Source organism: Perognathus longimembris, chromosome 17 (assembly GCF_023159225.1).
Source record: "Perognathus longimembris pacificus isolate PPM17 chromosome 17, ASM2315922v1, whole genome shotgun sequence".
Classification (NCBI taxonomy): domain Eukaryota; kingdom Metazoa; phylum Chordata; class Mammalia; order Rodentia; family Heteromyidae; genus Perognathus; species Perognathus longimembris.
Genome location: NC_063177.1, coordinates 12427225 through 12449806, shown reverse-complemented (window position 1 = coordinate 12449806; position 22582 = coordinate 12427225). Strand labels below are relative to the sequence as shown.

Here is a 22582-nt window from a genome sequence, read left to right as displayed (position 1 = left end):
TCCATACTCCCTAGGCGGCCACCAGCTCCAGCTCCACCTCCGAGGGAGCCCAAGCCCGCCACCTGCACGACCCCTCCCAAGCCCAGGCGTCCTCCCGACTCAGGCTTCGCACGCTCCCCGCCCGCAGAGCAGAGCACCCCCCGGGTCGGGGCGGCCGGGCCGCAGCCCCAGTCCCATTCTACCTCCAAACTCCACAAGCCTCCTCAGTCGTCCCGGGCTCCTCGCCGCGCCCGGCTCAGCGCTGGGCGGCCGAAGAGGAAGAGGTGGTAGGGCGGCTGCTACAAGTCCCAATCCAGCTGGCCGTTCGAGGCGCCGCCCGGCCGGGAAGCCAACGCCGGAGGGCGGCCGGTGCAGGGCGAGTCCTTAGAAGCCCCTAGGGCTGAACCGGGGGTCCAGAGGCCGGGGCTGTGGGGGCCAGGGCCTACTCACCCGCAGCTGGCGGGGCGTGGGAGCCGGCGCCCCCGCCCCCTACGGCCTGAGGAACAGGGCGAGACCCCGGCGCGAGGCCCTAAGCCGGGATCTCTCTCCGGGCGACGAGCCGGACGCTCACTCCAGACGCCGCCGCCGTCGCCGCTGCTGCAGCGGCTTCACCACCTTGGCCGCCATCTTGACTCACCCCCTCTTTCCTCCCCCCCGCGCCCAGCGGCCGCGGCTGAGGCGGCTCCGACACCGGCTCCTCCTCCTTCCGGAGGGTTGGGAGGCCGACTCCCTCCCCTGGCTGTGCGCCGCTCCTACCTCGGCCAAGTTTCTTAGGTCGCGGCGCGCCAGGTTCTTCCGAGTCTCCCCTCAGCCGAGCGGCGACGGCCGCGGCGGTTCCCCTCCGGCACCAACGGGCCCAGGCAGTGCCGCCGCCGGCCAGGCCTAGCGCGGCTGCCATCGCGCCCCTGGCCTGGGACGCCGCCGCGAGCCGGCCGTGCCGCGCGCTCGGGCCTCCTCCCGGGCGTGGGAAGCCGCAGGGCGCCGGGAGGCGCCGCCAGTCCTGAGACCCCCTCCGCGGCGCCGCGGGCCAGGCCCGCGTGGCCTGGGATGCGCGTCCACCACCTACCCGGTGCTTTCTCGCGGAGTCCTCTCCGAGGGGTCGGGAGACGCTGACTGGTCCACGAGGTCGCGCCTTCATCTGCGGTCGCGTGAGAGGAGCTACAGCGCTTGATAAAATGGGTGGTCGTCACACACACACACACACACACCTTCCGTACTCCAAAGCTGAAAAAGAAAAACGCAGGTGTTTTGGAAAACTTTGATCTGGATAAAGGACTGTCTAACCATATATAATTACCAAAAAAAAAAAAAAAAAAGTTCCAAGTTGCCATAAATGAGTTGGAGAAAGGGAGGGAAACTCTTCTCTCAAGGGGGGTTCACTTTTTAAAAGCTTCCTGCATGAGAGATATTAGCAGCTCTGAAAGCGAAGCAGGCCAAAAGAACTGCTAGATGCAGTGGAAGACAGAGCTAGCACACTGTGTTGTTAGGAAGCTTCCATTTCAGACCACAAACCTTTCAGCCTCACCGCCCGCACTTAGAGGCGGAACCCAAGTTCAGCTGGTCCGGTTTCACCGCCGGAACCGGGGGCCGGCCATTTCCCCCCCCCCCCTCCACTGCGCAGGCGCAGCGCTACTTGGCGGCATGGAAGTGGTGGGGGGTTTGTGTGTGGCAGTCGCGATCCTGACATGGAGTTTGCTCTGGGTTTGGGACTCGGCAGAACGAAGGAAGACTCGGGAGCCGGCAGGCCTCTTGGCAGCCGAAAGCCGGGCCCTCTTGGTGATCGCACACCCAGACGATGAAGCTATGTTCTTTGCTCCCACAGTGATAGGCTTGACCCGCCTGAAGCACCGAGTGTCCCTACTCTGCTTCTCCGCAGGTAGGAGGCCATAGACGGGGCGCTGGAAGGTGGGGCTGCGAAGGGTTTGAGGTACTAAGCAATCTCTGTCGACTTCTTCCCGAAGGGATTTCCAACGCAGGGAGGAGCGAAAGTGAGCGATCTGCTTCCCGGACAATTGGGGGGCGTCCTCAGCGTGAGGACCCCACCACCACCTACCCACACCCCTGTTAGTAGGATTAAGGAGCCGAAAAGTAAGCTGCTGGCCCTTTGGTTTCATTCAGTACCTGCAATTCCGCAAGGAACTGCGAGTGTACTTGTGGATACTATGAAGCCTTTTAATTTGCAAAAGGGTGAAGAGCAATCATCTGCCTTATGTTGTACACCAAACGATCTGTACTGAGCCTGCTCATACTTTGAGGTCTCACCTCTAAGAACAGCACGGAGGGGCTGGGAATGTAGCTTAGTGGTAGAGTGCTTGCCTAGCATGCATGAAACCTGGGTTTAATGCCTCAGTACCACAAAAATACAAAAAGCCGGAAGTGGCTCAGAGACAGCGACCTGGCCCTGAGTTCAAGACCCAGATACTAGCAGACAACAACAAAAAAAAAAAAAAAAAAAAAAAAAAAAAACAGAACGGAATCTTCCTGAAACTTTGAAAAATGCTTGTGTCTTATTGGAGGAATTAAGATACCTAGATAGAAAGTAATTCTGTAGATAATTTTGGAGTTCATCCCCATGCAACTTTCAGGAAGGGATCCTTTCAAAGAATAGGTCCTGTGATAGGATATAGGGGGAAAAATCAAGCGAGAAAAATGTTAACCATGATACTTAATGATGACAATTACACAACTTTATAACTGAAGTAATTGAACTGTATACATATGATGGGTGAATTTTATGGTGTGTCAAATCATACTGTAATAAACTTTAAAAATTACTCATGAGCTCTTTCCCTTGGGTTGTGTGTACCTAACTTCTATACAATTTTCACTGAAATCTTTTTTTTTTTTTTCTGGTGCCAATCCTGGGACTTTAATTCAGAGCCAGGTCGCTGTCCTTGAGCTTTTGTGGGGGGCTAGAGTTCTACCACTTGAGTCACAACTCCATTTCCAGCTTTTTAGTGTTTAATCGGAAATAGGAGTCTCACAGACTTTGCTGCTCAGGCTGGCTTTAAACCATGATCCTCAAATCTCAGCCTCCTGAGTAGCTAGGATTACAAGCATGAGCCACCAGCAACCAGAAGAAACAGGATATGGTCATGCTCACCTGTCATCCCAAATATGATGGAAAGCATAAAGTAGGCCGGTCTTGGTCCAGGTGTAGGCTGGGCAAAAAGTGAGATACTGTCTCAAAAATAACCAGGGTACAAAAGGGCTAGCAGCATGGCTCAATAGTAGAGCACTCACCTAGCAAACATGAGGTCCTAAGTTCAAAAACCCTAGTAGCACCACACACATACACACACGAAGTGATGTCAGCAATGCACAAATGATAGGCAAGCCTGTAGTTGGGAGGTTGGTGTGAGCCCACGAGTTTAAGGCCAGCTTGAACAATGGAGACAGAAATTCAACAGTGACAAAGATTTCCTGTGAACAGTGAAAAGAAGAGATGCAAGTGTAAAAAAGAAAATGTAGTAGTAGTAATTTTGACTAGTAGTGATCTGACAAGTAGAGGATGGGAATGGTCAACAAAATGTGTTCTGAAGAGCTTCGTATTGAAGAGCTTGGTACATGTTATAATTTCAGTCCTGGACATTGTTATCACTCATGCACATTTCTCATTCTTATATAAATAAGCCTGTCCATCAGTTTGATAAAAAAAATTTGAGAAAAAAATAAAATAAATAAATAAATAAATAAGCCTGTCATATTGAGAAATAGACATTTCTTAATGTGTTTGGCCTTGTTGTGAAAGTCACAGGTTGGTGAAACTAACAAAAAGCATTTCCGTAAGTAAAAGTTGGTAGGGAATAACGAAGAAGCACACTACTCACAAGTATGGCCAGATGGATTGGCAAAAAAAAAAAATTTGTTTCATCTGTTTTAAAGACAGTTATGTTTTATAGTGATCACTTGTAATTGAAAGGTTCTTTGTCTTTGGTAGTCCTGGGACTTGGACTCAGAGCCTGAGCACTGTCCCTGTCTTCTTTCTGCTCAAGGCTAGCACTCTACCTCTTGAGCCACAGCACCACTTCCGGCGTTTATGTGATTCTGAGGAATTGAACTCAGGGCTTTGTGCATGCTAGGCAAGCACTCTACCACTAAGCCACATTCCCAGCCCCTCAAAAGTTCTTATGCAATGAAAAAAATGTAGTTTCCTTTTTGAATGATTTCTTAAATTGTGGTAAAATATACAGAATTCAAAATTTATCATTTGAAACATTTAAAGCATTTAACTGGGTAGCAGTAAATACATTCATAAGATTGTATAATCATCACCTCCATTTCATCATTCCAAACAGAAACTTTATAACTCATTAAGCAATAGTTCTAGTTCCTTCCTCTCTCAGTCTCTGACAGCTACCATTCTGCTTCATGCCTCTGACTTTGACTACTATAGGTACCTCATATAAGTGAAATCTTATAGTAACTATTGTTTTATGGCTGGCTTATGTTAATTATCATAATGTTTTTTAAAGTTCATTGATAATATAGCCTGTATCAGAACTTCCCATGACTTGTTTTTATTTTGTTTTAGTTTTTTTTTGTTTTTGTTGTTTGTTTGTTTTTTTGCCAGTCCTGGGCCTTGGACTCAGGGCCTGAGCACTGTCCCTGGCTTCCTTTTGCTCAAGGCTAGCACTCTGCCACTTGAGTCACAGCGCCACTTCTGGCCATTTTCTGCATATGTGGTACTGGGGAATCGAACCCAGGGCTTCAAGTATATGAGGCAAGCGCTCTTGCCACTAGGCCATATCCCCAGCCCCTTTTGTTTTAGTTTTTGTATGCCAGTCCTCAGGCTTGAAACTTGGGCCTGAGTGCTGTCCTTCCTTTTTTTTTTTTTTTTGTGCTCAAGTCTAGCACACTACCACTATAACCACAGGTCCACTTCCAGCTTATGGTTCTTGAATGGACTTTCTTACCCAAGCTCACTTTGAACCACAATCCTCAGCCTCCTGAATAGCTAGGATTACAGATGATAGGTGAGCCACCAGTGCTTTGCTTGCATTGAAAATTTTTTTTTGCTGCTCCTGGCCCTTGAACTCTGGGCCTGGGCACTGTCCCTAAGCTTCTTTTGCTCAAGGGGAGTGCTTTACCACTTGAGCCACAGTGCCACTTCCAGCCTTTTTGAGTAGTTTATTGGAGATGAGTTTCATGGAGTTTCCTGCCCAGGCTGGCTTCAAATGGCAATTCTTAGATCTCATCCTCCTGAGTTTAAAATTTTTAAATAAGCCAGTTATCACAGGCTCACATACCTACAATCCTCCCTACTTAGAAGGCTGAGATTTGAGGATCACTGTTCAGAGTCAGCCAGGGTAGACATAACTGTAAGACACTTATCTCTGATTAACCAGGAAAAAAAACTGCAGTTGGAGGCATGCCTCAAGTGGTAGAGCACCAACTGTGAGTGAAAGCTGATCAAGAATCCCAAGGTGAGTTCCAGCTCCATGCCAGCACCAAAAAAAAAAAAAAAAAGGTTTTGTTTTAAAGTCACCAAACTGTTTCCTGCAGCAGCTTTACCCTTGTACATTCCTGCCTGCAATGCACTGCGATACCACCTTTACATCCTCAGCAGTGCCTGTAATTTTCTTGTTTTAGAAATTGGAGATGAGGGCTGGGAATATGGCCTAGTAGCAAGAGTGCTCACCTCGTATACATGAAGCCCTGGGTTCAATTCCTCAGCACCACATATATAGAAAAAAGCCAGAAGTGGCGCTGTGGCTCAAGTGGTAGAGTGCTAGCCTTGAGCGAAAACAAGAAGCCAGGGACTGTGCTCAGGCCCCGAGTTCAAGCCCCAGGACTGGCAAAAAACAATAACAACAAAGAAGAATACTGGAAATTACTTACTTGCCATGGAAAATAGGAGAAGACATTTGACATTTTTTCTGCCTGGTGAAGAATTGTAATTCAGGGAGAAAGGAGGTAAAAACAGAAGTCAAGGAAAAAGAACTTGTACAATACCTAATTGGGTGCTTTGATATGTATTATCTCAGAAATCCATATGAGCAGTTTTTCACTGCTCAGGGAAGTTAAGTAATTTAAACAAATCACACATGCAATTATTTGGTAGGAAATTGAATTAAAAGATATTTTAGGGGCTGGGAATATGGCCTAGTGGTAATGTGCTCGCCTCGTATAACATGAAGCCCTGGATTCGATTCCTTAGCACCACATATATAGAAAAAGCCAGAAATGGCACTGTGGCGCAAGTGGTAGAGTGCTAGTCTTGAGCAAAAAAAAAGGGGGATGTTTTGACTAGGCAATTGCTCTCAATGAGTATGTAAATCAAATGATATCAAAATTTCATTGTATTATTATTTGTAAGGCTATAAGAGATGTTATCAGAGACTATTGTATGCCTATTGGTGAAATAAAGAGTACATAGCTTTTTCGGGTGCTGCTGAGGTTCTGGTTGTTAAACTCTTAGAAGAATGTTTTCGTAAGTAGGCACCAGTGGCTCATGCCTGTAATCCTAGCTACTCAGGAGGCTAAGGATCATGGTTCCAAGCTAGCCCGGTCAGGAAAAGTCCATAATACTTTTACCTATAATTAACCACCAGAAGTGGTGCTGTGGCTCAAAGTGGTAGAGTGCTAGCCTTGAGCAAAAGAGCTTGGGGAAGCACCCAGTCCCTGAGTTCAAGCCCCCTGGACCAATTTTTTAAAAAAGGAAATTCTTAAGTGGTTCCTATATATTTTTTCTATAATGTTCAGGAGTAGCACTCTCTTTCAATATTCAAATATTTATGGACAATGTGTATGTATGTGTGTGTGTGTGTATGTGTGTATGCAGGTATGGTGCTGGGATCAAACTCAGACCCTCACACATACTATACATTCACCGAACTATATCCACAGCCCAGAACTATTCATTTCAAGGAGCCCAAACCAGATGTGGCATCACACACAGTAATCCTAGTACTCTGGAGGTTAAAACAGGTAGATCACAGATTCAAAGCCAACCTGAACTACATAGCAAAGCTCTTTACCTTAAAACAAAAATAAAGGTGCCCAAACTAATAGTGTACTAATAGTGTAACAGACCCCAGTTACCCTGAGTGATTATAAAAGACAATCCTAAATCTGTTTAACTTCAAGATGTACTATGCTGTCTCTAGCACATGCAGATAGACAGATGGAGCATTGTAAATGGTGATACTAAAAAATATGCTGCTAGTAGTCCTCTCTCATATGAGTATTTTATAGTATCTTAAGTGTTCTATTTTCTTCATCATAATCATATATTTTCTCAGGTAGTTTAAATCCAGCAGGGAGCAAGGCAGGATAAGAATAAATAATAAGATAGGCTTCCACTGTTAAAGAAATCTATGACTGTATTTGTTGTCCTCAGGAAATTACTACAATCAAGGAGAGATAAGAAAGAAAGAACTTTTGCAGAGCTGTGATGTTTTGGGGATTCCATCTTCCCATGTAATGATTATTGACAACAGGTAATTTATATTTTAACATTGTACAAATTCATCAGCAATAACTATGTAGTGACATACTCAAAAGACAAAAAAAAAATCTAGTATGGCTATATAGAATGTTGAGAAGTCTAAAAAAAATGACAGCATAATGGAAATTACTTTCTTCAAGTTCTATTCAGATTGTTTTGTCTTAAAGTAACTATTTCTCTTTATTATTAATTTGTTTATTGTCAAAGTGGTGTACAGAGGGGTTACAGCTTCATATGTAAAGCAGTGAATACATTTCTTATCAAACTTGCTACTTCCTCTTTCATTTTTCTCCCCCCTCCCAAACTCAGTTGTTTACAGCATATAGTTTTTGTTGTTGTTGTTTTGCCAGTCATAGGGCTTGAGCTCAGGGCCTGAGCACTGTCCCTGGCTTCTTTTTGCTCAGGCTAGCACTCTACCACTTGAGCCACAGTGCCACTTCTGGCTTTTTCTGTATATGTGGTGCTGGGGAATTGAACCCAGGGCTTCGTGTACAAGGCAAGCACTCTTGCTACTAGGCCATATTCCCAGTCCCTACAGCATATAGTTTTGTAAGTACTATTTCTTTTTTTTTTTTTTGCCAGTCCTGGGGCTTGGACTCAGGGCCTCAGCACTGTCCCTGGCTTCTTTTTTGCTCAAGGCTAGCACTCTGCCACTTGAGCCACAGCGCCACTTCTGGCCATTTTCTGTATATGTGGTGCTGGGGAATCGAACCCAGGGCCTCATGTATATGAGGCAGGCACTCTTGCCACTAGGCCATATCCCCAGCCCCTACAGCATATAGTTTTGTAAGTACTATTTCTTTTATATCTATACTTCCTTTTGCATTACTAGAGTTTGAACATGCCTTCTCTGCTTGCTTATTTGCTGCTCTATCACTTAAACATGCCTCCAACCCAGGTTTTTGCTTGTTATGTTGGGCTGGCTTTGAACCACAATCCTCCATATTTCAGCCTCTTGAATAGCTAGGACTACAAGCATGAACCACCAGTACCCAGTTGACATCTACATCTTTAATTTTTTTATTGCAGATTTCAAAACTACACGGAGGGCTGGGAATGTGGCTTAGCAGTAGAGCACTTGCCTAGCATGCATGAATGAAGCCCTGGGTTTGATTCCTCAGTCCTCAGTACCACTTAAACAGAAAAAGTTGGAAGTAGCGCTGTGGCTCAAATGGTAGAGTGTTAGCCTTGAGCAAAAGAAACTCAGGGACAGTACCCATGCCCTGAGTTCAAGCCCCAGGACTGGGAAAAAAAAACAAAACCCAATATCATAAATTGTCAATCATTATCAAGACTTTGATATACTTGTTTCACCTATTCCTACTTAACATTTTTTCTACACATAGAGTATTTTAAAGAAAACCCCAGCAGCAGGCTATTTCACCCCTACCACTCAGGTACACATTTCCTAAGAACATAGACCTTTTTTTGTATAGCTGCAATGCCATTAGCACACCTAATAAAACCAGTGATTCTTTGGCATTCTCTAACCAGACAGTCCATATAGAAATTTCTCTAGAATGTACCACTGGTACATTCAAATCAGAATTTACACAAAGCCCCCACATATAATTCATTGATATTCTACATATAATTCTTCCTCTGTGTCATTTGCTGAAGAAATTGTGTCACTTTTCATGTAGGAGCTTCTGAGTTGGGGATGAGGAAATAAAACAAGTCTTATTTAAGGGGTTACAATGGCAAGATTTCAAGGAACAGATCTAGGATAATAGAAAACTCTAAGTGGATAAAGATTAACTAAGGTAGGAAAGGGCAAGAACTGGATTATAAATGATTGGGAAGCTTGACTATAATCCCAGCATTTGGGAGGCTGAGGTGAGGAAATCACTAACTATAGATATAGCTAGCATGGGCTATTTAGTGAGGTAGAGGCCACTCTGGCCTATATGGTAAAACTTTATCTCAGAAAAATAATCAAGCTCCAAAGAGATAACAAATTAGGCATCTTTATGGGTGAATTATATACCATTTGGTATGGATTAAATTGCCCAAAGATTAACTGGAGTAATGAAAGAGCAGGAGTGATTAAAAGGAAGGGAAAAAACGACATAGGACAGTGATGAGAAAAAATTGAAGTCTAGTGTCATGTAAACTGAGATGTTGGGGGCAGAGATATTTCTTAAAATTGTGAGGAAAAGAATTGTCTGCCCAGTATTAAATGAAATTAGAATCAGATGGCATTGGAAATTTTGTAACCTGTTTTGTTGGTTTGTTGTTTTTGTTTAACAAGAACATCTTAGTATTTTCCCATGTCATTAAATAATCCCTAAGTCTTTAATGGTACTGGAGATTTGATCATAAAAATGTTACATAATTAACTAGGCATGGTGGCACACACCCATAATCTTAGCTACTTATGTGGCCAAGACTGGAGGATCCGAGTTTGAAGCCAGCCTAGGCAAGATATAGTCATCGAATAGGACTTCATGTAGTGTTTGTTTGTTTGTTTGTTTACTTGCTTTGTGAGCTTCTTTTTTTCCCTAGTGCTGAGGATAGAAGCCAGGGCCTTCCTTATACATGCTAAGCAAGTGGTCTACACTGAGCTACAGGCTCAGCCCTGTGGTTGTCTTCATCTAGGTATTCAACAGTTGTTATTATTTTTGGTTGATCTTGTTTGTGTTATTGTTATAAAGATTTTTTTCTGATATGAAAATTTACAGTTAGTAAAATTCCTGCTACTGATTTTATGTTCATTACTTTTATACTCATCATTTGTGATTCTCTTCTAAGTTCTAATCTGCACATGAAACTTTTGGATTTTTTTTAACATATATCCATTATTTCTTATTTTGGAGTGAAATTCTTTTTTTTTTTTTTTGGCCAGTCCTGGGCCTTGGACTCCGGGCCTGAGCACTGTCCCTGGCTTCTTCCCGCTCAAGGCTAGCACTCCGCCACTTGAGCCACAGCGCCGCTTCTGGCCGTTTTCTGTATATGTGGTGCTGGGGAATCGAACCTAGGGCCTCGTGTATCCGAGGCAGGCACTCTTGCCACTAGGGTATATCCCCAGCCCTGGAGTGAAATTCTTTAAACTGTGTTTAATAACATAGTATGAGTAGACAGTTCAATCTATAATCATGATTTGAATAACACATCTAGTGTTGGACCATTAACATCAGTATTGCTGCCTAATAGGAAAGATATTCTCTGTGTGTGTGTGTGTATGTCTGTGTATGTGTTTATGTGTGTATGCCCGTGCCCACATGCACAAGTACTGGGGCTTGAACTCAGGGCCTAGGTGCTGTCCCTTAGCTTTTTCCCTCAAGGTTGGTACTCCACTTCATGAGCCACAGCTCTACTTCTAGCTTTTTAGTGGTTAATTGGAAATAAGACTCTCAGGGGCCTTCCTAATCACACTGGCTTTGAACTGCAGTCCTCAGCCTCCTGAATAGCTAGGGTTACAGCATGGGCTACCAGCATCCAGCTTTATGAAAGATATTCTCTATCATATTAAGCATCATTACGAATCAGTCTTCAGTGTTTTAGATTGGGAGGGGGCCTTCCATTCGCTCAATACCCTAATAAGCAGATAAAGAAAACATTAGGGGCTGGGAATGTGGCTCAGTGGTGGAGTGCTTGCCTGGCATGCATGAAGCCCTGGGTTCAATTCCTTAGTATCACATAAACAGAAAAACCGGGAAGTGGCACTGTGACTCAAGTGGTAGAGTGCTAGCCTTGAGCTGGCTCAGGGTCAGTGGCTGGGCCCTGAGTTCAAGCCCCAGGACTAGCCAAAAAAAACACAATACTTATATTTCTTCTCTGTCATACTTGGTTCAAGGTAAACTATAGGTGTCATTATGAAAGAATTGCTTGTCTTTCTTTACCAGTGAATTTTGTAATACTTTAAAGAGCACAGATCTAGATATAACCAAACTTCCCAAATTGAAACCTCAACCTTAACCATGTCATGAACTGTAACCTAAGCAAGGAGTTTGTTTTTATTTTTAAATTTCCTCTTCTCTAACCTTGAAAGATTAAGTGGTTTTGAGTTGGTTTGTGGAAAAAAGTCATTGGCTCCTATGTTTTTCTTTTTTTTATTTTTAAATTCTTGGCAGTAGTGGAAGTTGAAGTCAGGGCCTTCTTCTTACTAGGTAGACATAATACCACTTGAGCCACATCCCCAGTCCTTTTTGCTTGTGTTATTTGTTGTGTAAGATCTTAGCCTTTTACCAGAGAACAGCCTGAATTGTAGTCCTGTTTATGCTTCCAGCATAGCTAGGATCACAGGTATATACTACTATTGGTTGAGATGGGGGTCTAGAGAACTTTTTCCTCTGCTTGGCCTGGAACCACTATCCTCCCCATTTCTGTCTCAGATTAGCTGGGATTACAAGCCTGAACCACTTCAATTGGCCCCTTTCTTTTCTTCTTTCCTTCCTTCCTCTTTACTTTTTATTTTTTTTACAAGTACCAGGGTTTGAACTCAGGGCCTTACACTTGCAAGATAGGCATGAATCTTTTTTTTTTGTCAAATATACTACTGGTTTACTCTGTGAGTGTTTGTTTTACTACTAATTTTTTTTTCCTTTTTAAGTTACTCCACATATTTCACAGTAATGTAAGAATGGCAGCACTACAGACTACTGGAACATTACTGGTCATTTTCCCCCATCCTTGAAGGTTCATACATATTTACAGCCAGATAAATGTACTGGCAGTTCCTATGGAATCTAAGAAGCCCAACAACCTTCTTCTATAATGAGTCATTTTTTTCTATCCTTAATTTCTATTGAGATGGTTGGTAAAAGTTATGGTTTGCTTTCATATCAATCTCCTTATAAATGTTTGTTCAGCCATACCATCTCTTCAGAACAAGCTTTCTCTTTTTTTTTTTGGCCAGGCCCGGGCTTGGACTCAAGGCCTGAGCACTGTCCCTGGCTTCTTTTTGCTCAAGGCTAGTACTCTGCCACTTGAGCCACAGCGCCACTTCTGGCCGTTTTCTATGTATGTGGTGCTGGGGAATCGAACCCAGGGCTTCATGTATACGAGGCAAGCACTCTTGCCACTAGGCCATATTCCCAGCCCAAGCTTTCTCATATTTTACAATACAGATAGGCTGAAATTCTTCTAAAATATTCTAAGCTCTAGTTTCTCTTTGCTTAACAATTTGTACTTCAGTCCATCCCTCAGTTCTCGTGTTTTACTATAAGCAATAAGGAAGACCTTCAACATTGTGTTTTAAAAACTCAACTAAATATCTAACTTCATCCTGTGGAAGACAGGTGCTGTCTTCTACAAAACATTAGAAAACAATTCAGCCACCTTCTTTACCACTTATAGCACTCTATTTGTGACTTTGTTGAGTTGCATGTTGTGCCAAGTTGTGAGACCACCACCAAGAAGACCACCGAGACTCAGACATTCCGAAATGCAAGAGCAAGGCAAGGCTTTATTTAAGCGAGCTGCAACTCGGGCCTCGTCCTACCCACTGACACAGCGAAGGTTAGGAGGGAGCCCCGAGCTGTGATTACACAGGGCTTATAAAGGCAAAGAACAAAGTTACAACAATCAGATGTTCAAGCAAGCAAGATTAGGATACAGGTACAAATCTGATTGGCTCAGGGTTCGATTCTAGGGGTGGTCAGAGTTAAGCATTCCCAGAGGTTAGAGTTCTAGACCGATTGGGCCCTAATGGGCTTGTCCTGGGTCTGCTCACAGGGCCTGCTTATCTCAGGTTCGCGTGGTAAAGTGGGGTTCGCGTGGTAAAATGGGGTTCATTTGGTAAAATGGGGCCTGACTTCAAAGTCTGGCACTTCAGCACACGCATGCACATGTCCGTGGGCATGTGTGTGTGTGTGTCTATGTACTCACATACACACACCAATCCTGGGAGCTTGAATTTAGGGCCTCAGTTGCAGTCCTAGAGCCTCTTTGCTTAAGGCTACCACTCTACTACTTTGAACCACAGCTCCACTTCTGGCCTTTTTGGTGCTTAATTGGAGATAAGAGTCTCACAAACTTCTTGTCCAGATTGGCTTCAAATGATGATCCTCAGATCTTAGCCTGCTGAGTAGCTAGGATTACAGACATGAGCAACCAGCACCAGGCTTCTGAGAAGCCTTTTACATCCACTATTTCTATCTACAGTATGTTCTTAACTCTTTATATGTTTGCTAAGTAAATGGACATTTTCTCTCCCTCTCAGATAATATCCATGGTCCTATTAACTGTGCCTTCCTGGTAGTCAGGCTTCTTCTAGCATATCCCTCAAAACTCTTCCGACCTCTACTCATCATCTTATTCCAAAGCTTCTTGCACACTTTTAGCTATTTATGGCTTTATAATATCTGTCTTAGTCTTCTTGGGCTACAATAATAAAATGCTATGGACTAGTGGCGTAAGCAACAGAAATCCATTTCCATGCAGTTCTGCAGACTGATAACCCAGGTTAAGGTTCAGCAGATCTGGTTTCTGGTGAAGCTCCTCTTCTTTTCTTGCAGAGAGGCACTTTCTCTTGTGTCTTCAGGTGGTGATGAAGATAGAGACCTCTACAGTTCCACCAGATTAGAGGCCCTACCCTTATGACTTCATTTAAACTTAATTACTACTTAAAAACTTTATCTCCAAAAATAGTCACTTTGGGGATAGGGTTTTAACAATGACATGAATTTCTGGGGAAACAATTTAGTCCATAGCAATCCCAACCTTTAATCTCAGCTTGTCATGCATATCCCAGAAAAGACCAAGTTTTGGAAGCTTGCTTTATACCATTTTTGAAATGTCATTGAGAAAAAAATGAAGGAAAAAAAGGAAAGGGATGATTTAGAGAAGACCTATAACCCACACTGATAATGGGAAGTATGTATAAAACCATTGTTGTCAGTGCTTAAAAACTGTACTAATACATGATCTACTTAATACTCAAAATCATCCAAGTGTTTTTTCATCTTACAGATAACAACTTGATGCAGAAGGAGAGGTTGAGTAATTTGCCCAAGGTCATGCAGCAAATAAGTGGTAGAGCCAATATTTGAACTGAGGCATCTAGTTGCAGAATATGCTTCAGCCAATGTGTAATGTCTACTCCATTCCCATGTTTAATTCCCACAACCAACTCTACAAAATAGGTTTCATTATCTGTTTTAGTTTAATACAAAGAAATTAAAACTAAAAGTGATTAAGATAACCTCAGAAGTCATATATTTAAGAAATGTCCAGTGCTAGGTTTCAAACCAAAATGAAAGATGGAATTGATTTTGTAGGCATTTTCTGTAGGAAAGTAGGTCACCATTTTGTTACTATATTAGAAAGACCATGGTGAGTTTAAGAGAGAATTTAGTTAGCATTGTATATGGCTAGCTCTTTGTTTTCATTGTTCTGAATATCAGTGCTTGATGTCAGGGAAACATTCACCAAGAAGACCTCACTCAATAAATCTTTTATCCAAAAAAAAGTCAATTCTCAAAGAAAAAAGGTATAATCTCAGTCATTAGACAATTGAATGGTTTCTGTTGCTAAACTGTCCTGTCTCCTTAAAGTATAAAATCTGGCTGGACTGCTGGTGGTGCTCAGCTGTAATCCTGAGATTTCTGGCTCAAAGCCAGCCTAGCCTGGGCAGGAAAGTTCTGAAAACTCTTATCTCTAAGTAACCACCAAAAAGCCAAAATTGGAGCTGTGGCTCAAGTGGTAAAGCACTAGTCTTGAGCACAAAAGTTCAGGGACAGTGCCAGGCCCTGAGTTCAAGCCCCAGGATACATGCGCACGCGCACACACACTCACACACACACACACACACACACAAACACACACATATAAAATCTGCTCATTTAATAAGTTATATAATAACATTTATGTTCCAAGCCAGGTGTGGTAGTATACATCTATAATCTGAAGAGCTAGAGGCGGTATGATCTTTGTATAGCACCAATCTGGATTACTTAGGGAATTCAAGGCCAGCCTGAACTACATATACATAGCAAGACCTTATTTAAAATAAATTGTATAAATCCAGATACCTACTAAAAACCCAGAATAAACAAGCACTGTGCTAGATGTTGAAGAAAGAGAAAAAAAGTTTAAATGATAAAAATAAGTGTTGGCATGAAAGTTATTCTGGCTGCATTTGTAGCCAGATTATACATGTGCTAAAATAAAGGTCAGGCCTAAATGGAAGATTAGAAAGAAACCCTTTCCAAGAATCTGGGAAATCTTAAGTGACTGGAAAGTGCAGCCTACAAATTTAATATTCATTTGTCAGTTTTCTGCATCTTAATGTATTAGGAAGAACCTAAAGAATTATTTCATTTCTATTTCAAAACAAACTTAAAATGTATTCTATATGCATAGACAGTTCCCAAAAAGATACAGGCTCTTTTTAATAGGTCAGTCAATTGGAGTCAGGGAAAAGACACACTTTAATTCCACAGAATTTTGTACACTTTTGATTTTTTATAAGCTTAGATTACTTTTTTTTAATTTTTCATTTCTTTAGCAGTACTGAGGCTTGACATCAAGCTTGAATTCAGGACCTGCCAGACAGCTGCTCTATTATTTGAGCCAAGTCCCGACCCTTTTTACTTTGTTTTTTAATTTCTTTCTTTTACTTATCTTGGGGCTTGAACTCAGGGCCTGAACATTTTTTTGCTCAAAACTGTCACCCTTCCTCTTGAGATACAGCTCTACTTCCAGCTTTCTACTGGTTAATTGAAGATAACAGTCACAGACTCCTGTCCAGACTGGCTTGAAACAGTGATCCTTAGATCCTGATCAGCCTCCAGAGTAACTAGTATTACATTGTAGACATAAGCCACAGGGCCCGGCTTAAAAAAAAATAATTTTTATCAGTCATGGGGTTTGTACTTGGGGCATTGTCTCTGAGCTTTTTTGCTCAAAGGCTACCATTTTGAGCCACAGCACTATAAGGTCTACCTTACAAGCACTACTTCCAGTTTTCTGATAGTTAATTGGAGAGTTTCAAGGACATTTCACTTTGAAGTACAATCCTCAGATCTCAGCCTCCTGAGTAGCTAGGATTACAGGAGTGAGCCACCAGCATCAAGCATTTTTTAGCATTTTTTATTAGTTATACAGATGCAGATTTCATCATTACATTTCCACACATGTTTACAATATATTCCAGACAATCTTACCCTCCTTGACTTCATTATTTTTTTAATAAGGTGTTAGTTTTTTCATGGTTCTCCATTTTTGCTTCCTACTATACCTGGGATGACAGGTACTCACCACTGTGCCAAACTTTTCTTTTTCCTTTTGTCAGTTGTGAAGTCTAGGCTTGAACTCTGGGCCTGGGCGCAGTCCTTGAGCTCTTCAGTTCAATGCTAGTGCTCCACTACTTTGAGCCACAACACTACTTCCACGTTTCTGGTGGTTAATTGGAGATGAGTCTCATGGACTATCCTACCCGGGCTGGCTTTGAACCGTGATCCTCAGATCTCAGCCTCCTGAGTAGCATGACAGGTGTGAGCCATGGGCACCCAGCTCTGCCCAACTTTTTTTTGGTTGAGATGAGATCTTGCTAGTTTTTTGCCTTGGCTGGCCTTGAAGCACAACTACTCTTGATTTCAGCTTCCCAGTTACCAAGGATTACAGGAATGAACCATTGCACCCAACACTACATTTTAATTAAATGTGTTTTGTTTAAAAAAAAAAAAAAAAGACTAATTGGGTGCTAGGCAAGCCCTAAGTTCAAAGACTACAACTGACAAACAAACAAAAAACAAAAAGACTATCCACAATTCTTCTTCTGTACCCAGCTTCTGTCTAAGTTAATGCTAGACTGTAAGTAATTTTTTATGTTTAGATAATATTTAACTGAATAAATTCAACCCAAAAAAATCTTTGAACATTTAACAATAACTTTTAAGTGTTTTCACAAATCCTGTGGTCTTCTCTTGGACCTCATTCTGATGCATGAGGTGAGAGCCAGTGCCCCACTACTGAGAACTGAGACTGGAAGTCATGGAAGCATCAGGGAGGCCTAATGATGGGAGAAAGCCAGAAATATTCCCCCCAGGTAGAACCCATGTCTTTAAGGTATTTTGGGGCCCCCATGACCTTTAGTTTGGCAAAAATTTACCAGATCTCAAAGATACGTATAGAAGAAGAAAATCTATATTTGGAGATGGATAGATGAATTAACCTGATTTGACTCTTTTACAATGAATGATTGTGTCAAAACATCACATTGGAGGCTGGGAATGTAGGTAAGTGGTAGAGTGGTTGCCTAGCATGCACAAAGCCCTGGGTTCAATTCCTCAGCACCACATAAACAGAAAAGGCTAGAAGTGGCACTGTGGCTCAAGAGGTAGAGTGCTGGCTTTGAGCAAAAAGAAGCCAGGGACAGTGCTCAGGCCCTGAGTCTCACGCCCCAGGACTAGCAAAAAAAAAAAAAAAGAAAGAAAGAAAAGAAAAGAAAACAAACATCACATTGGCTGGATGTAGTAATAGGCACCTGTAATTCCTATACTCAGGAGGTGGAGATAGATGCAAAACAACTATGAATTTGAGACCAGTCTGGGATACACAATGAGAGCTCATGTCAGTAATAAATTGGAAGTCAGGGCTGGGGATATGGCCTAGTGGCAAGAGTGCTTGCCTCGTATACATGAGGCCCTGGGTTCGATTCCCCAGCACCACATATACAGAAAATGGCCAGAAGTGGTGCTGTGGCTCAAGTGGTAGAGTGCTAGCCTTGAGCAAAAAGAAGCCAGGGACAGTGCTCAGTCCCTGAGTCCAAGCCCCAGGACTGGCAAAAATAAATAAATAAATAAATAAATAAATAAATAATTGGAAGTCATATAGTACCCCACAAAAATATAATTACTATTTGCTGTTTAAAAAAAAAAAAGAAAACTTTGCGGGGGAGAGAAAGATGGCGCCGACAGAATAGGGAGGCACCCCGACTCGCTCCAACTGAACAGCGAGCTGGAAACTCGAATACCCAACACCCCATCAAGAACCCAGCAAGGGCTGGGGATATAGCCTAGTGGCAAGAGTGCCTGCCTCGGATACACGAGGCCCTAGGTTCGATTCCCCAGCACCACATATACATAAAATGTCCAGAAGCGGCGCTGTGGCTCAAGTGGCAGAGTGCTAGCCTTGAGCGGGAAGAAGCCAGGGACAGTGCTCAGGCCCTGAGTCCAAGGCCCAGGACTGGCCAAAAAAAAAAAAAAAAAGAACCCAGCAAAACCAGCAGCCAGAAGCAGTGGAGAAACGCAGGAAAACAAAAAGGAGCAAAAAAGAAGAGCCGAAAACCTACACGGAGCTGGAGAATCTCCAGGGCACCCTCCCCCCCCCACCACCAGCCGACCCTGGCCCAAACAGGGCCAGGCTGGGAAAGGGGAACCCAGCGATCGGCAGACAGGCTGCCGGGAGTGCAGAATCCAGATAGCGGAGACCCCACGGTTACGAGGAAGGGTGCGGACCAAGACACACTACGGCAGCGATGAGAAGTTCGGGTCCACACCGGGTTCGGACAGGGGAACCCAGCGCGGCAGAAGGAGGGAACCAGGGAAGCCACCACGACACTTCGACACCCCCTGAGGGACCAACGGCTGCACAGGACACGCACACAATGCAGGATCAGTGAGTCCCCCATTACCCCCTCACCCAACGGGAGACCAGCTATCAGAGACTCAAGCCCTACAAAGAAGCTAGATCTCCCTCCATCCCCCTCCCCACTCCGTGGGATCAAAGAACCCCCAAATCAGGCGGGAAGCTCCATTCGGGCGCTGGGAAGTCAGTTTAGCAGGGGAAGGGCGGAGCAGCCCCAAGGCCCCAAAGGTTTCTGAACTGGCAGAACCGGCCCTGCCCCCTTCCCAACAGGGGCCGGCAGTGCAAGCCCCACCCGAGGCACCTGGACCTCACGGACTCTTACAACTAAAATCACAGGCGCCGGTGGGCAATACCAGCACAGCAGGGACACCTGGGCCTGATCACGTCCCTCCCTCGCAGCGGAGGCGAGGTCTGAGGGTGCTAACCCACACCCAGACAGTCGATCCCACTGGGCCCCACACATACTGCCCCCCCCAACGGACTCGCGGGAGGGCGCAAACGCAACCCAACAACCCGGGGCTCGCTCTGGGAGGCATACCCCGCTAAAGTGCCTGTTGTAGTGGACGCACAGCGCACAGGAGGGCGGGGCCCCCGGCGACAGCACCCGCTCTGGTAGGCGTACCCTGCACTGGTGGGCAGGGCCACAGCGGCAGCACCTGCTGCCGTAGACATGTCTACACAGGAGGGAGAGAAGAGCTACAAACCAAACCTGAGAAGCCATCCACAGATCTCCAGATGCGCAAATCACAAAGAAACATAACTCAGTTCATCAAAGGGCAAGCCAACTCGCCAGCTCCAAAAAGCAGCACGACTAAAGAGGAGATGGAGACTAAAAAAGCACATGAGGCCATGTTAACAGGAATGATGGAAAGCGTCAGAAATGAAATCAGAAAACAATTCCAGGAGTTTAGAGCGGAAATCTTGAAGGACACCCAGGAAGCCAAGAAAGAAATGGAAGCAAAAATAGTTACAATGCAAGCCTCCTTTAAATGGAAGCAAAAATGGCTACAATGCAAGCCTCCTTTAAAGCAAATTTCCACATCCTGAGAATTGAAATGCATGAAAAAATAGATTTAAAATGCAACTCTTTAAAGGAAGAAATTTCCACGATCAGAGCTGATATGACAACCATAAATAGCTCTCTGACATCCATAAACTCCGCAATTGAAACCCTAACACAAAGAGTGGACCATATGGAATCCAGAATCTCTTGCCTGGACAATGAAGCAGCTGACAACAACCAGAAAATGACCACACTCCAAGAAAAGGTGAAGCTACAGGGCAGACTAATCCAGGAACTAATGGACAAAGACAAGAGATATAATCTGTGCATAATTAGAATAGAAGAAGGAGCCGAATACCAGAGCAGAGGGCTTAAACATGTTCTCAATAAAGTTATTGCAGAAAACTTCCCCAATCTCACAGGGGACCCCATCCAGGTAACCGAAGCCTATAGGACACCTGGCAGGCCAGACCCCAGGAAAGCCACCCCAAGGCACATAATATTCAAGACTACAGACCTCAAGATTAAAGAGCAAATTCTGAATTCAGCCAAAGCGAAGAAGGAAACGTTTTACAACGGGAAGAGGATTCAAATAACATCTGACTTATCCACACAAACTTACCAAGCTCGAAGTGAGTGGAAGAACACCATCCAAGTACTTCATGCTAACAATTTTCAACCTCGGATCAAATATCCAGCGAAATTGGAGTTCACATTTGAAGGGAAAACCAGATCTTCCCACACCAAAGAGGATCTAAAGGAGTATGTGAATAAAAAACCAGCCCTACAACGAATTCTAAGAGGGGAGCCCCACCCAACAGAGAGCGTAAAAGACACACAGACAGAATCAGAAAGAAACTTCAATAGCCAAAGTCCAACAGAAAGAACAGCTCACTAAAGACAAGAAGAAAAAAAAAAAGCAGGAAAAAACAGCCCAACAAGAAAATGGAAGGAGAAAAAACACCCTTATCCTTGATCTCTTTAAATATAAATGGTTTAAATTCCCCGATAAAGAGGAGCAGACTGGCAGAATGGATTCGCAAACAAAAAGTTGACATCTGCTGTCTACAAGAGACCCACCTTACAAGGGACAAAAACAGGCTTCGAATGAAAGGATGGAGCAAGATCTACCAAGCAAATGCACCCACCAAAACAGCAGGTGTAGCCATTCTGATCACAGACAAGCTGGACTTCTCATTAAAGTCAACTCAAAAAGACAAAGAAGGACACTACATATTAATACAAGGAAAAATCCAGAATCAAGACATCACTGTGATAAATGTATACTCACCAAACAAAAGAGGCCCTACATATGTCAAGCAAATTCTCACAGAATTACAGAACAAGATAGACGCAAACACGATCATAGTGGGTGACTTTAATACCCCTCTCTCCCCAAGAGACAGATCCAACACCCAGAGGATTAGTAAGGGAGCTGAAGACCTAAATAACACCATTTCCCAAATGGATCTAACAGACCTATATAGAACCTTCCACCCTACAGAGACCCAACACACCTTCTTTTCAGCAGCCCATGGATCATATTCCAAAATAGACCACGTCATAGCCCACACAAAGAACCTCAGCAAATACAAAAGTATTGACGTCATCCCATGTATTATATCTGATCACAGTGGATTAAAGGTAACCCTCAAAAACAAAGGATACCACAGAGGCTATACACACTCTTGGAGGCTAAACCCCACGCTGCTATCCAACACTTGGGCCACAGATCAAATTAAAGATGAAATCAACGAATTCATAAGCCACAATGACAATGAAAACACATCACAAAGAAACCTATGGGACACAGCTAAGACAGTACTGAGGGGCAAGATCATTGCCCTCAGCACTCACATTAAAAGAATGGAAACAGAGCAGGTGAATAACCTCATGATGAAACTAAAACAACTGGAGAAACAAGAAATGACAGAATCTAAAACAACTAAGAGGGGAGAGATCACAAAGATTAAAGAAGAGATAAATCTGATTGAAAATAGAAAGACCATTCAACAAATAAATAAGACTAAAAGCTGGTTCTTTGATAAAATAAACAAAATTGACAGACCCCTTGCAAGACTTAAAAAAAAAGAAGAGAAAAGACTCATATACGTAAAATCAAGGACTCCACCGGAAAAATTACAAGTACACACGATATTCAAACAATCATAAGGAGCTATTTCCAAAACCTCTACTCAGCAAAAAACAATAATTTTACAGAAATGGATCAATTCTTAGAGAAGTACAAACTGCCCAAACTGAACCAAGAAGAAATAAATCAACTAAGTAAACCAATAACTTACAGTGAGATACAGGAGGTAATCAAGAACCTCCCTACTAAGAAAAGCCCAGGCCCAGATGGATTCACCAACGAATTCTACAAAACCTTTAGTGAGGAGCTAATACCAATACTTCTCAAACTCTTCCGCGAAATAGAAACAGAGGGAGAAATCCCAAACTCACTCTATGAAGCTAATATCATACTCATTCCCAAACCAGGCAAAGACCCAACAAAAAAAGAGAACTACAGACCAATATCACTAATGAACACAGACGCAAAGCTCCTCAATAAAATATTAGCTAACAGGATCCAGAAACTGATCAGGAAAATCATACAT

The 22582-nt window shown here is 43.4% G+C and overlaps 2 protein-coding genes across 32 annotated transcripts in view; one reads left to right on the top strand and one right to left on the bottom strand.

Annotated features, from left to right (window-relative positions):
- Window positions 1-1346, bottom strand: part of Ncor1 (nuclear receptor corepressor 1) — a 149690-nt gene extending 148344 nt beyond the window's left edge. For 20 of the 24 annotated variants that reach the window (XM_048366691.1, XM_048366707.1, XM_048366711.1 and 17 more), the window contains exon 1: window positions 430-634. The gene's annotated coding sequence lies outside the window, so the exon portion shown is untranslated. The other 4 variants (XM_048366693.1, XM_048366695.1, XM_048366715.1 and 1 more) reach the window with 4 other exon arrangements.
- Window positions 1347-1612: 266 nt separating this feature from the next.
- The window catches only part of Pigl (phosphatidylinositol glycan anchor biosynthesis class L), a 75981-nt gene continuing 55011 nt past the window's right edge, over window positions 1613-22582 (top strand). For 5 of the 8 annotated variants that reach the window (XR_007213811.1, XM_048366723.1, XM_048366724.1 and 2 more), the window contains exons 1-2: window positions 1613-1855; window positions 7322-7421. Coding sequence is in view for 6 of the 8 variants with exons in the window: in XM_048366723.1 (XP_048222680.1) it covers window positions 1621-1855; window positions 7322-7421 (335 nt within the window). In the remaining 2 variants the exon portion in view is untranslated. The remainder of the gene's footprint in view (window positions 1856-7321; window positions 7422-22582) is intronic. The other 3 variants (XR_007213812.1, XM_048366729.1, XM_048366728.1) reach the window with 1 other exon arrangement.